Below are 16,534 nucleotides of genomic sequence, written 5' to 3'. Positions count from 1 at the left end.
TGGATGGTCACCACCATGCTTCATGCATTGAATTGTTATGCAAAATTTGCTCATTCCAACAGGTACCATAATATGCTATATACGTTACCCCGAATTCATATCTATCCAAAACTATATACTGTAATCCATTATCCCAGAAATAAATCTACAAAGAATGATATCCTAAATCTACATCATCCAATTGTATTCATCTTTTTCCAAATTCCGAAAACCCTTGAGATCCGTTATTATGTCCAGATGTAGCTGATGTAGTTGTAGGTGACATGATGGCAGGTGATTTAGGCAAAGGTACATTTGTAGGATTTGCACTTAAAGCTGATAAATCATTGTAATTACTATAATAACCACTACTACCACTATTATAAGTAGCATTATTGCTAGTAGTATTACTATCATGCGAATTGATTATATCATTATTTTTGTTGGATCCGTTATTAATATGACTTTTGATTTGATGCGATTTCAATAAAGCTGAAAATGAATTTGATGAAATTTCTCTATCAATCTTTTCATTAACTAAATCAAAATCTGAATCACTCATTAAACTTTTTCTTTCTATTTCATATCCATTATTATGATTATTTTCAGCTTCATATAATGATGAAAATGAAGGTAATTTAGTTAATTTTGAATTTTGACTATTATCACCATTACCATTTTTATATGGGTAATGGTAATTACTGTTATAGTCTTGATTATTATTACCAATACTACTATTACCGTTATTATTGTTATTCTTGGTTTGATCAACACTGTTATTGATGTTATTGTTGTTGACGTTATTGCTATTCACTACACTATCGCTTTCATCAGTAGTTAAAACTTCAAATCTATCACCATAAACATCATCTAATTGTTGTGAATTACTATCTGTTGAAAAGACTGAATCATTTCTATTATGTCTTTGTTTTCCGTTTTCATTCCCATTCTCGTATTCAGGTTTTAATCTGATGGTTTGATAAATAGCTAAATTTGATCCTTTCATATTTGGATTAGATAAAATAGGTGGTTTTTTCATTATTCTATCTCCAATTTTATATGTTACCCATGATCCCCATCTATAGCAAATCCACCATTAGCTGAATCAGAATTGTATTTCAGCCGAGCTAGGTATTCTAACTTACATTTGGGTTAATAATAAGCCAACAGCAATTATAAAGACCATACATGTCCAAGCTATATCTATCGATTGGTAGGAATAATTCTGATGAAGTCCCCAATATACAATTAAAGCAATTGCACTTGCAGACTAAGAAAATTGAAGGTAAGATTCAGCTGGTAGAGAATTATCAACATAATCGAAGTTTATTCACCTTGAGAACAAATGTTTGAATGGCAGCAAATTTCAATATTTTCGATACTATTCGAGGGTCCCAATCAAGGCGGTCTTTGGTAAATGATAAATACTTGTTATCAGCAATCATTATCTCATCACAAAGAATCGCATGTTCAACTTACAAAGCAATAACCCAAGGAAAGTAGGTTGTTCGGTAGTTGCTTGGAATAGCCTATTCAATGGCAGAAGAATCAATACTGATAAAACTTTACCTGAATCAAATCATAAGCGGAACACTTACCAAATAATAGCAGATAAGAGATATGACATAGATTGAGTATATTCAAATACAGTCACCGTGAAAGAGATGGCGATGATGGTCAAGAAATGATGGGCGATCCTGTAAACATGTCAATATGTCACTACAATTCTCTTCTGACGCGGGGGTGTTTGTAGCATGTGACACTCATTTTGAACGAACTCGAAAAAACACTTACATTGGTATACGCATTTTCAATCTATAAACCAATTCGAAGATGTATAAAGCTGAAGTAAGTACACCTGCAGTACGAAGGCATTGAATTTCCCATAAGCCATAACGTCCCGCGAATGCTGGCGAAGCTACTAATTCAAGAGCTAAAGCGATTGTTGTAAATATGATATTCATAGTGTCTAGTGGGAGAGGAATTCATTTGTTAGTTTTGACTTGATGATGAGCTTGGTTGATTATGATGATTGTGTTACTCACACATAACGATGTTTTTCTGATGCTCGAGACCACATGTTGGGAACACTGATGATCGACGGAAATAGATGCTGAAACCGATTCCCATTTAATTAGCTCTCTTGGTATTATGGGTGTATGTACAATGTAGTGAAATGCTGAAGATTGACTTACAACCACAATAAGTTTGAGAAAACATAGAAGAATAGGAAGTAACCTAGAAATTATTATGTTAGATAACATGCACAATTCAATATGGTATACTTCAAATACAGCTTACCTAATAAAGCAGTAGCATATAGAGTGGGATCCCAAGAATGCGTTGAGACTGCACCCAAAGCAATCTCTATTTTACGAGACGTAAAGAAGAAAGCATACGGTAAGCGATGAGATGTTGAAGATTTTTTGCCCCATGAACAGCGAGAAGGTTGTGCATGCTTAGTATACTTACCAAGGAGAGGACTCAATTCTTGTCCACTAACGGCTTGTATGCCTCCCACCTCATCTTGATTCTCGGGAGTCACATATTTAGGTGCTAGCCAACCTTGAAGGAAATGGGAATCTAAAACAACTTGATCGTAATCACTGAAGATAGTGTAATGAGATTTAGCTTTTTCGGCTTGTACAGCTACAAAATAGTAAAACACTAGTTTGCGATAACTTATGAATAGCGAGAACTTACCGTGCTATACACATATCTCCCCCTGAGGGACCAATATGTGGACAGTGTACTGATGGCCTAAGAGCTACCATTGGGACATGTAAATGACGACAGACCAGGTTGTCCTCTACGACCATTGATTGTTAGCACATCAAGTATTGAATTCATCGTGGTTGTGGCGTATGAAAAGGATAAGACTTACCACCCATTCTGATAATGAAACACAATAGAATCACATAATTTCAGCTTCAGATCTTATGCCAATAAACGATTACTAGCGACTGACCTGTACCACTCCCCAATATCCCGTCCATTTAGAAAAGTCATACACTCATTATACTCTTGTATTGTTCATTAGATCCCGTACAGTGGTTGATAGCTGTAGTACAGTTTTGAAGATAAATATGAGCGCAGAATAGCGGTGGAATCAGCAGAATTGGTCATATTGACGCGGGCAGCCATGTGAGGTATAAGTTGCCTATTTCGTTTGTGTTAGCTTTCCTCCATCTACGATTGAGCCTATCTTTCCATTATAGACTAACGGTATTATTACGTCTGTTGCCTATGATGAAGATTGGAAATTACATATATTAGCAAACATATGATATTGAACTTTGAATCTTCTATTTTGAGGACTTACCCAGGCCCATCTTCGGAAGGATACATCATATTGTTGGATTTCTTGTTTATCGTTAACTTGCATGAATGCATCGATCTACGTTAAATCAGTTCAAATGAGTATACTATTCTAGCTAACTACACCAATCACAAATTTATGCTAAGACTCACCTGTATCGGAAAGGTTTGGTTTAAAACAGGGTAATGGACTAATTTTGAGTTGCAACATGGTTGAGCAATCCGGAATATCAGCTCATTGAGGTTCAAAAAAACAGCTCTTCGAGGTTTGTTATAGTTGGTAGACTCACACTGGAACTTAATGGACGTAGATACGAATTGATGCTGAACTAAGAGAGCTGTAACCTAATATGCATTTCTTTCCGTCAGCAAGACGCAGAATAAAGATTTGATTTACCAAACTTACATTATACGATAAGGGTGAGCCAAAAGGTGATGGGTCGGTAGGATCTTCTGCGATATTCGTAAATAGACCGAATAGCTAAGGAAATTCCAGTCGGATGTTATAGTCTTACAATGGTGATCGTCGTATCGTTGAGGACAGATAGACAGGTGTGTTTACTTACATATTCACTGATAGTTGATCAAGTGGAAAAAATCAGTTCGACGTATTGGACATCCTAATATTGCGAACAAGTTACGCAAGTTATTCATACTCACGTTGACAGTTCCCTTCCATCAAAACTATTCGAACATAATCATCCAACTATCAGCTTAGTGTTTCTTGTTCGGCTTCTCAATCTATGCATGATTCACTATATACTCTTGGAAATGCGGTTAGAGAGATTCCACTCACTTCGTAGATACTAAAGCCAAACTTCAGTCAGTATAGTTGACATACGGCATATCCATCAAAGAACTTACAATCCGCTGTGCCAGTAACATCTTCCGCAAATAAAGTACTATATTATCGTCAATCCACGTAATCAGTATCAAGTAATCCGCCTATTTGACCTCACCCTTCAATACGGTTAGAAACCAGCTTCTGTACTCACCTATTTATACTTCTAGCAACCTCTACATTATATGGAGCCAGATAATTTTGTGCGAAACCAGCTACAACTTCCAAAACTTGGAATTCCGTTAAAGCTTGAGCTCCATGAAAGAATGCTAAACCAATTATCAATGAAAGTTGAACATAATTGAATACTCTATTTTTATACTGAGTTGACGTTGACATCATATAATAAACATCAATCAATACTAAATTTAGGTTGATCTTCGGTGGTTATAGCGTAAATCTGTAAAATAACTAGCTGGCCTAAAGGATCTTCTAGATGACCTTTTGCAGGAATATCAATCGTGAAGGGTGTATGGTATTACCGTTAGTTGAACTATTGTATAAACTTTCTATGTTGTCAAGTGTCAATACAATACGCTCTGTGTGAGCTATTTGGAATTGTAGGGAAGAGGGGAGGGGGGAGGTCAACCAAATTCTTCATTTCTCCGTATCGCAAGGACATCTTATAAGGAATTTTTGATCTGTGTGTATCCTTTGTTTGACAGAAGTTACACGACTTTCAGGGCACGAAGGAGGTGCGGTCCATGATGAAAAGGTTCTGCCATCGTCACCATGATGGAAAGATTTAGGACAAGTTGTTTGTATAACTACTGCAGTAAAAACGACCAAACGGTTATCTTTCTCGTAACTTTTTCACTGCATTGATCGTGATAGCGTCTTTTGTTTTCGATTGCGAATGGTGCTAAAAATACAACTAGTCTTGAAAAGTGATATGCAAGGTGCAAGATAAAAGGTAAAGATGAAGGGTATGATGATACATAGCTCCGATTACACAGGTTGCTTGAGGGAGTCGTTCCTGTAACATCATCTAGGATATCTATAGTAGTTCTTCGGATATTCGGCACACCGGCCAGGTAATAAAATGTAACGTAAAATACACCTATATATTTGGACATTTTTCATTATCGCATACACAGCTTGATTTCATGTTACATTACTCGTAGGGTAACCTTAACTTACTGAAGTAATCATGACCTTCTTGCTCAACCAGGCTTACTAACTCCGGTATTTCGCCTGTTGACGGTAATCATGATCATCAAATCGTCAAGGACTCAGCGTCCCATTCAACTCATTCATCTCCGAGCGACAATGGACGTGAAACCCCTTGTTCCTCTCTAGGTGTACAATCTGTACACATCGACTGTCCACCTTGTCTACACAGCATCCGTGCTGCAAAGTGCAATTTGTGTATAATGAATCCCTTTACTGTTCAATATAAATGAGGATGCTTCAAAGTATACAAGCATAAGCACAAAGCAGCCTGGTACTGAGGTAACAACATGATATCTACCAAATGAATTTATTCGATTTTATCCTGCAACCACGTGTCAACCATTTGTTTGGTTTTAATATGTATGACCCTGTGCGTCACACCAAAGAAATCAGTCGCGGCATCGCAGGATATAAACAACATTTGGGATTCTAACATGTCAGTCAACATGATAACTTTTTCATTTCTCATACATCTTCAACCTTGTCATTTATACTATATCAAGTCATTCTGATCACAAAAGTCTGTCAAGAGGGCTAAACTCACCCAATACAGAGCATCGCATAACATATATGCGATATAACGGTATTTCACCGCAAACAAGTTACCTTTGGAGCCATTTGTTCGGCACCATCATCAGAACGAATAAACAAAACAACTGTACTTGATCAACCTTTCTTCATATAACCACCCATTTGGGCAATCGAGTTTCTCTATCAACAATTCAACATGAATGCACCACCTATATTTCCTTCTAATTCTGATCTGGAACGTAGACGACTAGAATCTACAATAGATAACGATTTATATTCACTTTCAATATCATCAATACCAACTTCTACTACATCTCATTCCAATTCGAATTCTTTCTTATCATCACATTCCTCAAATATATCATTAGAATATCCTAGAGCCGAAACTATGTCTTTTTCATCGCATCAACAACCAAATCATCATTTTAATGGACCAAGTGAAACTCCTAGAGCATCACGATCAAATGGAAGAATAAGTAGTTTCGGTGCACCTGAACAAAGTATGTTTGTTGGTGCAAGTCCTGTATCAACTGCTGGACATCATGCTTCAGCTGTTACGTTGGGTGCGGGTCTATTTGGTAAATCAAACGGTGAGAATGATAATACAAGTGAATTCGATCCAGAAAGAAGTTTAGGTAGATTAGTCGGTGAATTAGGTAGAGTTATGGGAAGTGATGTAAGTTGATATATCCTTCCAAACTTGCAAGCCTTTGCCGCGCTGAACATGTTATGATTATTAGAGATTACCTTCTCGTCCGACATCACCATTCTCACCACCTAGATCACCCTCACCTTTACCATCAGTAATGAACTCGCAACCTGCAAATCTATCTTTCACATTAACCAGAAATGATCCTCTATTAAGTCCACCATCAAGTGGTGGTGAACAAACAATAACCCAGAAAAACTTTCAGCCTCAGTCACAAACACAAACGCTAAAATCTAAACTTGATTCTAACACTAATTCTAGATTTTCATCTTTAGCTAGAGAATTAGGTGAAGATATCAGAGCTGCCAGACAAACAAATCAACCCAGAAGAGCTTTAAGTGATTCCACTTCGCATAACATACAAAATACTCCTTTCGCACCTAAGAACAAAGATAAATCCAGTAACAGACTAAAAACTTTACAAGATGAAAATCGAAGATCTGCTAGTGCACCTGTAAGAAGTACGACAAAAGATAACTCGATGGATGTAACGGGTTATACGAATTTAATGGCTACTCCAGCTAAAGGTGTTGAACATGGTACTTTGGGTAAGAATGGTGAAGTAGGAGGGGATGTAGGTGAGTAATTTGCTTTTTTTCGATTCTATCGCTTTTTCACAAAATAAAACAAAACTAACTAATCAAACCTTGTTAGCCAATCTTGCAGGTACTTTAGCAACTCTTAATGCTAGATTACGAGCATTAGAGACCGAAAATTCTGTATCAAGAAGAAGAGTTAGAGAATTAGAAGATGAATTAGAAAAAGCTAAAAACGAAGTCGAACTAGCTAAACAAGACGGAGGTAAAAGGTTACGTGAAGTTATAGGTGAAAAATCAGCTTTGGAACAACTTGTTAAATCTCTAAGGGAAAATTTAGCTAGATTAACATTAGAAGTTGAATCTAATAAAGCTTTAATAAATGAATTACGTTTAACGCAATCATCACCTCCAAAACAACCTCCACGTCGAAATCATACTGTCCTAGACGAAGGCCAGACGGATGTGAAAGCAGAATTAATTGCTTTGCGAAAAGAAATTGAAAGATTAAGTAAAGAAGTTTCAAATTTAGGTGGAATTGTTGAAGAAGGTTTAGAAACTCGAAAAAAATCTAGAGGTGAAAGAACAATGCGTATGGAAAGAGAAGAAATGGAATTATTGGTTAAACAAGTTATCGAACAGGAAAATCAAGAGAACCTACAAAGAGCTAAAAAAGTTGATGATTATCATCAAAATGGAGAGAAGATGCAAACGGTTGAACCTTCAAAGCTAAGACAAGGGTTACATTTTGCAGCTTCAGTATCACCCACTTTAGCTCCTCCAACTCTAAAGCCTACTCGAATATTTAAATCGCAACAATCTCAACCAGCTTTACCTCAAAACCTTACACCACCTCCATCAGATTTGGATGAGAACGAAATAAACTCACCTACACCGATATCAAGATCTTCATCACGTCAAGGATCAGCTTCATTAGTACAGGAAAAAAATCTTCAGCCTAAAAAGGCAAGATCGAAATCATCTAGAAGAGTTTCTCACTCTATAAGAAATGATCATTCTGCTGCTGTAGTTGGACCTTCATCACCTTTTCCAAGTATAATAGGCGATGAGTTGGAAACTGAGTTCTTTTCACCTTCACGTAATGGTCATTGGAGTAAACATGACAATGTTCTTCAAGCTGATCTTCAACAAAATAATCAAAGATCGGTTTCTGGTTCAGATTCACAAAACAGAGAAACTGGTTCAGCTAGAAGAGGTCTAAATGGTGAGGAATTACCACCTCAAACTGTTCTCAGTAGAGTCATAAGGGAATTAGAAGATGATTTCAATCATTATAAACAGTAAGTTGCAAATTATCTGACCAAAATCAGCAAAATCCAAGCAAAATGACTGATACGGTTACTAATATTTGACAATTTCTCCGTTTTACTTAGGATTTACTCTGAATTGGCAGATCAATATAAATTACTTGATCCAGCCTCAATATCATCAAAAAGACATGTATTGGCAGATCATTTAAAAGAAGTTATAGATATACTAGAAAATAAAGCTGATCAAATTGGTGATTTATATGAATTGCTTTCGTTCCAAAATAAACCTTTAACGAACTCTCAAGAACAACAACAAAGAAACAATAGTAGTAATAGTGGGAAATATAAAAGTGTAAATGATGTTTTGAGAATGGTTAAATCTTCTTTAGGTGAAGATGTTTGGAATAGATTAGAAAATGATTTAATAGATCGTCAAGATAATAGAGATCACAATGGAAGAAGAAGGAAAAGTGGTGGTAAAGAGATATAAAATTGCTTTTTAAGTCGCAAGTCACTTAATTTGGACACGAAAGAGAAGTAATCTGTATCATCATACACACAAATATACCTTCATAATTCCGTTTATATGACACACAAAATACACCTGTACATATCTATAATCACAAATTCACTTAACTTCTCTCTTGTTACGCTCATATACCTTTAACGATTGTTACACGACATATATATATATACATATATCATTATTTTACGAGAATGCATCTTGTATTAATTGCATAAGTGCACAAGATTATGTTACATCAATTTCATCAGTAGTATTTCCGATTGTCGCGAGATCAGTCAAATTTATTAGTAGACTTATCTCGGGACTCATTTTCAACATGAACATTCGATAAATCCTTGTTATTATCAGTTGTAGAAACAGGTCTTGACCAAGTGAAATCACCGTCTTTATTGTTATAATTCTCTTTAGGTGATAAAGGTGATAAACTTAAATTGAATGATGATCCTCTTAATGCATGTGGTCTTTTTAATACAATGGAATTGACATTATTCATTTCGTAGTTAGATATATCTTTTACTGGTGATTGTAAAGCAAGGTATTTCTTGGTACTTTCTTTCAAGTCTGTCCATAACATATATGTACAAGATATGGGTCAATTATCATTCAGTTACATAAAGTATTTTTATGTTGGTTCAGATAGTAAAATGTTGGTAAGCGAACTCACCTTGACTAGCTTCTTCATCAGTAACGAAAATCACGGTTTCATGCAATTGCAATACTGATGCTGGACACTAAAGTATGAGATGAGAGCAATTAAAATATAGAACAATGTTTAGGATGAAGTACATGGAAAAAAGGGTTTAATAGTCTTTTTCTGATAATAAAATAACTTACAAGATGATTTATACCTCCTTCCAAAGCGTTTCTCACAGCCTCTGATTTTTTGCTATCTATAGCTAAAACTATAATTTCTTGTGCAGCCATGATAGTTCCAATACCCATAGTCAAAGCATGAGTAGGAACATGAGATTTATCATAGAAAAATCTGGCCTAAAAGAGGATTTTAAGTCAAGTCAAATAGACAATCTCGACCATTAGCGAAATCATAATTTCATCCCAGGTAGAAGAAAGCACTCAATATAAACCAGTATAATATAATAACTTACATTAACTTTCCTAGTTTCTTCATCTAATTTAACTAATCTAGTTCTGAAATTAAAACTTGATCCAGGTTCATTAAATGCAATATGACCATTTTCACCTATACCACAAAACGAAAGATTGATACCACCTAAACTTGTAATTAAACTTTCATACGTTGAACATGAATCTTCATGTGATTCGTTTAGAGGTGGAATTGGTGATCCAGGTAACAAATGGAATTGATTTAATGGTATATCAACTAATTCGAAGGGTGCGGTCAGTTCTGATAAAGCTACATAACCCAACGTAGAGTTCAAGTGATTAATGTAGAGAATGGATATATATATATAAGTACATACCTTTTGAGAAAACTAAGAAGAATAAAGTTCAAATGTAAATTAGCTTTTCAGTTTTATTGTCAAATCTCGCGGATACATGACCGGAGGGATAACTTTGGGACTTGGGAGTCAAAGTAGATCAGAACAGACTAAAACGTACAACTCTCTTCCATAAAATGATAATAACTTTGTTCATGATCAGGTTCTAGTCCAGCATATTCGTCGAGATTAATGGTAATTACATGCTGAGATAATCATCAGTCCAAGCATATGAGCAATAACAGGAATTTGTCTATTTGTAATTCATCAAAAGTTCTGCTATTTCAAGAAGAGAAGACATTTTTACTCGTAGATTGAAAAGTAAAGGAGAACTCACTTCAAAACTAATTTTACCTTGTTTACATCTTTCAGCTAATTCTTTATAAACTAATAGAGGTGTACTTCCAGTTGGTAAACATAACACGAATTTCTTATTTTGATTAGGTTTGAATGCGTTGATCCGATTAATGATTAAATCGCAAATGAACATTGAAGCTTCTTCTTTATTTGAACTATGATCGTAAATACGTGAATTAATTGTCATTTGCTTATAAGCGTGATGGGGTTTGGGCATTGGAACTCACTGGTTAGAGAGATACATATTGGTAGGATTCGCAGATGATATTGAGCCGGTCAGACAGATAGTTATGTGATATCGAGTTATGTTATCAGTAGAATATGTTAAAATCAGTCATTAGTAGTTACTTATATGCATTTGAGTTATCAAAAACGACTAATGCGCTCGAATTTGATTTTGATCATAGCAATACCGAACAATGGTGGAACTACATATTGGCGAAGCCATCGAATATATTTATCGTGATTCAGCTTTAGAATCCTTTCATTGAAAGAGATAAGAGAAGAAGTCGCATTGGTGGAACAGTTCTCCTCCTTTTTCCCACTTGTCCGCTTTGGACGGATCAAAGATGATAAACGTTCATGATTCGTCTACGCTTTGTATGCGTAATCGATGTGATTGTTAATGATCAGAATCCCATAATCCAATGGAAACGGGATTATCATGTGAAGGTGATCTTACTACCGACACAGGTAAGCAGACTAATGCACAATAATGTAAATTTGACAGAAGAGTAAATGTGATTTTGACAGGAATGATAAAGTGCATACAGATTCGTTAGATACATCAATCAATATCACCCTCTATCTATGTACAACTATAACAAATCTATCTAGAACTGACAGCAAGTGGTTACAATCGATTATACAGAAGACTAGATAAATCTATCAATTTCATTATGATCAGCTTTCAACCCTATCTTAATCCGACAAAAGAGCATAAACGAAAGGATATGAAAGATAGATAGTATCAGAAGACGTCCACGAGCGTATAATGTAGAAGCGTCTGTTATAAAGTTGTCCCCATATGAACGGTAAGACTGGTGCCAACGTAGTCATCATAAAAAATGGATAAAGGTGTTGAGGTAGGAGTTATAGAAATTGAATTATGGAAAACAAGAGTACAAGAAACAAGATACTCACGAATTGGATAGGATGACGACGAATTCAAAGAAGGAAAGTACGATATAAAGAGAGAAATGCAAAATAATAAGATGAAAAGGAAGAATAAGAAAGCAAGAAAGAAAGAAAGAAAGAAAAGAAGGATGCAAACGAAGTTTGTTACGAGCGTGATGTCAAAATCAGTTTCGAAAATTATTTTGAGTGGAACACAATTACGTAAATAGGATCATTTCACATTTCATACGTGGCATTCTTCTTACTATCATTCTCTATACTTTCCAGGAGGATCATCCTCATAACAAATACTAAAGTCATTCGAGGTCAACCCATAAATGCATGCATATATGAACGAGCAAGAATAAACGGATTGTATTCTTGAATTATAGCAGCAATATGCTACATATCAAGCAAATGCAAGAAAGTCAAATGGTATACAGTGTGTTTAATACATCTAAATCATATCATCTACTATCAATCAGAAGATCGTATTAACTATCAATCTCCATACCTTCTTCACCACCCAATCCAGCACCAGTAGGTACGGCCACGACTTCAACACCACCTTGATCTTTACCTGCGCCTGAAGTAGATTTGATTTCTTCGGAAACAATTAACGATCTAATTGATTCTTTCGTCCATGCTGTTGTACCTCGTCTAAACTTATAGTTCCTGGATTTTAAGCCTCTTTCGTTCTGTAACATGTGATCCATCGACGATTAGCATATCAACTCATGGAATGTGTATCGCAAAAGCTAGGAAGGCTAGGCTCTATGCAGTAGACTATGGACCGAACCGCTTCGCAGAACCAAATCATACGAATATAGTTTGATTGTTGCAGTGAAAAATGAAATCATACTCACAGGCATCTCGTAGTTCCTCAATTGTTCTGTACCGTTCTTTGTGATAACAGCAACATCTACATTTGAACCTGAACCTAAATCATTGAAGATACCTGATCTAATAGCTCTAGCAACTAAAGCGATAGCTTCTTCTCTCTGACATCCCAAAAAATCGGACCAATGTCAGCTAGCATACTTTTTGAAAGTTCCATCCCAATATCCAGCTCACCTTCATATTTTCCTTGAATGAAGATTCAAATACTGCCATGGCTGCCAAACTACCTGAACCCATTGTTACATAAGGCAACTTATCTGTTGAACCATGTGCATGAACTGTAAATAGTTGAGGTCCAGTTGAATCTACTCCACCGAGTACTAAATGTGCACCAACGTGACCTTGATACCTGCGTATGGCAAATAGATCAGCTTTCACTCGATGCACTGATCAGAATGACTTCCGGAGCGGTGATCATAACGAATGGTATAAATGTGTCGATGACTTACCTGAATAAATACTGTTTAAGCATTGTCATCGCTGTCACTACTCTTGCTGGTCTACCTTGAGAAAGAGCATGTAGCTGAGGTATATGAGTCAGCTACTGAGATGGGGTTTTCTGCAGCAGAGATAGCTACACTCACTTCGAGATTTGAGGATATCAAGTTGGTAACGAATCTATATATGAATGTCAGCTTAAAGAGCTTCCGAAACAGAGGCGGAAATAAGCTTACTCTGTGTCCGCAGCTGTACCTGCACCACAACATCTGATTTGAGGTGTCAAGTAGTGAATCTAGTATGAGTTCGTCAGTTTATGCAACATTGAAAACTAGCGGATCAATGATTCAAGGAAATGCCCCTCTGAGGTATATGATCGAATTCCATTTATGCGAATTGATTTGCTGATCAAGAACGAAGGACACACCTTTTCACAATTCTTATCAGCTACAATAGGTCCACCAGTTGCTCTTGTATCAGCACCTAAACAGACACCAGGTTCTTCGCCTGAATCACCTCCTCCAAAAATTACCCCTACAATTGTGGTACCGGTTGATGTTGCTGCATTGTTGAATAAAAAGGAATGCCATAACGTGAACAGGAATCAGTAGATAGATTGGTTTTATTGAGAATTATATGAAGAATACACAAGAAAATACCGCAGTCAGCTATCTTCTTAACGTAGCTTCGATATCGAGAACAATGAACTTACCCTTCGGTATACCTTGTAACCTTTCTCCGAAGAACTGATTTCTAGCATAGTTGGAAAAGTCAAACCCGACATTAGGTGTTTCTATTGATTTAGCAGCCATCTTGCTCTACTCTATTTTATCTGACAGTGATATTGAAATACAGTCAACCGAGATCTCGCTGTCCTCTGTTAGGATAATAATGTGAGTTGATCAACGATAATAGTTGAAGATGACAACGATGATGATGCTTGCGTTGTATAAACCTACCAACGCGCGGCGTGGTTGTATGGTAGATTGAGTATGGTGCCCCTTAATAGTCTTACCGTCTGCTGCTCAGCGTGGCATTATTTGCCTCTCGTATGGTCACGGTATCAAATGTATCATCTAAATAGGTAAGCAGGTGGGACTCCATAGATAAGAGAGTGTTGACTAAGAATACCGTTCGCACGTCGCGTAGACCGTTCAATCCCAGCTTCAAACCAAGTAGACAGAGAACAGCATTCAAAAAGCTTCTTGAGCAAGTCCTCGTCTATAGCTATCAAATATCAGCCAAAGAGTCAAGATGCAAGCCTTCAAGAATTTCCAAGCCAGTATGCCTGCTTTACCAGCAGTAGACGTATCAGGTTTCAACAAATCATTCCGAAATACTGTACAAGCAACAAGGTGAGTTAGAGCTGACATATCACTATATATAACTGGGAGTATCATCAGCTAATCAATTTGCAATCCGAATAGGGAAAGGATTGGTCAAGTCGGTGCAGATGGAATTACTGAGTAAGTCTCATCTTCAACTTACACCTCTAGTCATGAATGGATATCAACACAATACTCGAAGGATATAATATGAGAAACGTGTTTTACTGATAAATAACACATTTCTTCAGGTTACCAGCAGAATATAAAGCGCTTGAAGCAAGAGTTGATGCGTTGAAAGATGTTCATCAAAAATTATTGAGAATCACCAAAGTTCACGAAAGAGAATCTGTATGTTTAATTTAGCATTCTCTGCTTCAGTCGGAAATATGGTATTTCGCATATGATATAGCTGACATCTCAACGCTGGATCTGCACACGAACAGTACGATTATCCATCTGACGTTGCTGAATCACTTAATGAAGTTGGACACCAAGCTGCTTCGGCTTGGTCAGTTTTCGCCAATAAAAACTTAAAGGTAAGTTGTGTTGATTTCTAAATACGTTAATGTCATCTGTCATATTCTCCACATGAATGTAAAAAGAAATTGTCATGAAAAAGGTTAACAAGCTAATAAAAATTAAATCTTGATTAGAACACCAACCTTCCAATTCCAATTCCATCACCAACAGCTCAAACACCACATCAACCCAAAACTTTACCTCACGCAATTTCAAGAGCAGCTAAATCAGGTGCAACTGAATTAGGTCCAGATGATAGATTAAGTATCGCTTTAGGTGTTTATGGTGCAGCTATGGAAAAAGTGAGTAAAAAGATTGAATTCACATTGAATGATTCACAATTTCCCGAGAAATGCGATTCCTTCAAAACGGAATAATACAACTCTATCGAGTGCAATTAAGATCTTCCTGCATCTCAATATTACGCTATTACCCACAAATTACTTTTCACATGCTAATCTTGTGTCTTACACCAGGTCGGTGATGCTCGTCTCGCTCAAGATAATCTTATCGCAGATAGATTCGTTACACCTTGGCAAGCAACTTTATCAACTTCAATTGGATTAGCTGTCAAAGCTAGAAACAATGTAAAAACAGCTAGATTAGAACTTGATTCTGCTAGAGCAGCGTAAGTTGTTGTTTGTTGTAAAAGAAAACCGAATGTTCGACTAAACTGGCAGCTAATGAACATATACGTGTATCACCATTTAGTCTGAAATCTGCCGCTCCTGCTAAGCAAGAACAAGCCAGGTAAGTTTTCAATCCTAATGTATGATGACACATAAACAATTTTAGCGCAAACAAGCTAACTTTGTCGCAACTCACACAGGCTCCACGTTGAAGAAGCTGAAGACAAATTAGTTCAAGCCACAGAAACTGCTATTGGTTTAATGAAAGCTGTTCTTGAAAACGTAAGTAGTCTCTCACCTGGTCTCTCAGCACCTATCACTATAATCAATCATATCCCATTCTAAGGGCGAGGAAATATCGTTGCATGTTGATACGATTCATTCGCTATTTTCTCAATCTCTGACTTCTTTGTCTCTGTTGCTGACAAGTCTCTTCTTCGTAAATTAGCCTGAACCTCTCCAGAACCTTTCAAACCTTGTCAAAGCACAATTGATCTATCACTCAACTGCTGCTGAAACTCTCAGTGTAAGTTCGCATCTTCGCGACCGATAACGCAAGCCCAAAACTGACAAGTAAATTTTTTGAACAGGGTATTCAATCTGAGATCGAAGAAGCTGCTACCGCTGCTGAAGGTGAATACCGAACTTCAAGAGGCGCTTAGTCTTCTTTATACAGTTTGAGATGAAGAAAGAATCTGGATATCGTTTTCAGAAGAGGACGTTCTTTTAGGTTAGCCTTACATATTTCCTTGTTAATGATGTGAATTATGACTTCGACAATGATCACGCATCCTTTTTGCGCGGAAACACTGCATATTTGAGTATATGTAACGAAATACGATAAAACAGCCTGAAGGCAAAGAGCGAAAACCGAAACAACTTGATAAGTACGCGTGACCAGTA

General features: G+C 36.5%; 5 protein-coding genes across 5 annotated transcripts; 2 read left to right on the top strand and 3 right to left on the bottom strand.

Annotated features, from left to right (window-relative positions):
- Positions 1–187: 187 nt before the first annotated feature.
- Positions 188–4,477, bottom strand: L201_001120 (uncharacterized protein; the record flags this gene model as incomplete). Its single annotated transcript, XM_066216913.1, has 23 exons — positions 188–1,058; positions 1,125–1,249; positions 1,314–1,387; positions 1,459–1,508; positions 1,578–1,676; positions 1,774–1,948; positions 2,025–2,092; positions 2,175–2,217; positions 2,281–2,346; positions 2,452–2,585; positions 2,683–2,788; positions 2,864–2,871; positions 3,029–3,139; positions 3,204–3,223; positions 3,302–3,376; positions 3,451–3,488; positions 3,588–3,642; positions 3,704–3,778; positions 3,864–3,870; positions 3,958–3,981; positions 4,094–4,103; positions 4,162–4,199; positions 4,293–4,477. 23 exons carry the CDS (start codon positions 4,475–4,477, stop codon positions 188–190), a joined length of 2,457 nt encoding a protein of 818 aa, XP_066073010.1.
- A 1,561-nt stretch (positions 4,478–6,038) lies between these two features.
- L201_001119 (uncharacterized protein) lies at positions 6,039–8,848 on the top strand (the record flags this gene model as incomplete). The annotated part of the gene is made up of 4 exons (XM_066216912.1): positions 6,039–6,518; positions 6,583–7,129; positions 7,206–8,388; positions 8,482–8,848. 4 exons carry the CDS (start codon positions 6,039–6,041, stop codon positions 8,846–8,848), a joined length of 2,577 nt encoding a protein of 858 aa, XP_066073009.1.
- Positions 8,849–9,155: 307 nt separating this feature from the next.
- Positions 9,156–10,945, bottom strand: L201_001118 (glucosamine-6-phosphate deaminase; the record flags this gene model as incomplete). Its single annotated transcript, XM_066216911.1, has 8 exons — positions 9,156–9,445; positions 9,549–9,615; positions 9,719–9,874; positions 9,991–10,259; positions 10,327–10,338; positions 10,466–10,550; positions 10,682–10,856; positions 10,929–10,945. 8 exons carry the CDS (start codon positions 10,943–10,945, stop codon positions 9,156–9,158), a joined length of 1,071 nt encoding a protein of 356 aa, XP_066073008.1.
- Positions 10,946–12,311: 1,366 nt separating this feature from the next.
- L201_001117 (uncharacterized protein) lies at positions 12,312–13,967 on the bottom strand (the record flags this gene model as incomplete). Its single annotated transcript, XM_066216910.1, has 8 exons — positions 12,312–12,515; positions 12,684–12,818; positions 12,892–13,066; positions 13,167–13,240; positions 13,302–13,335; positions 13,392–13,450; positions 13,583–13,716; positions 13,868–13,967. 8 exons carry the CDS (start codon positions 13,965–13,967, stop codon positions 12,312–12,314), a joined length of 915 nt encoding a protein of 304 aa, XP_066073007.1.
- A 442-nt stretch (positions 13,968–14,409) lies between these two features.
- L201_001116 (uncharacterized protein) lies at positions 14,410–16,293 on the top strand (the record flags this gene model as incomplete). The annotated part of the gene is made up of 10 exons (XM_066216909.1): positions 14,410–14,510; positions 14,583–14,621; positions 14,732–14,831; positions 14,927–15,019; positions 15,137–15,304; positions 15,479–15,630; positions 15,714–15,752; positions 15,832–15,913; positions 16,080–16,157; positions 16,222–16,293. The coding sequence occupies 10 exons, from the start codon at positions 14,410–14,412 to the stop codon at positions 16,291–16,293; spliced, it is 924 nt and encodes a 307-aa protein (XP_066073006.1).
- Between the last annotated feature and the right edge of the window lie 241 nt (positions 16,294–16,534).

The sequence above is a fragment of the Kwoniella dendrophila genome, chromosome 1 (genome assembly GCF_036810415.1).
Source record: "Kwoniella dendrophila CBS 6074 chromosome 1, complete sequence".
Taxonomy (NCBI): Eukaryota; Fungi; Basidiomycota; class Tremellomycetes; order Tremellales; family Cryptococcaceae; genus Kwoniella; species Kwoniella dendrophila.
The sequence above is the reverse complement of the archived record's forward strand: the minus strand, read 5'-3'. Positions and strand labels throughout refer to the sequence as shown.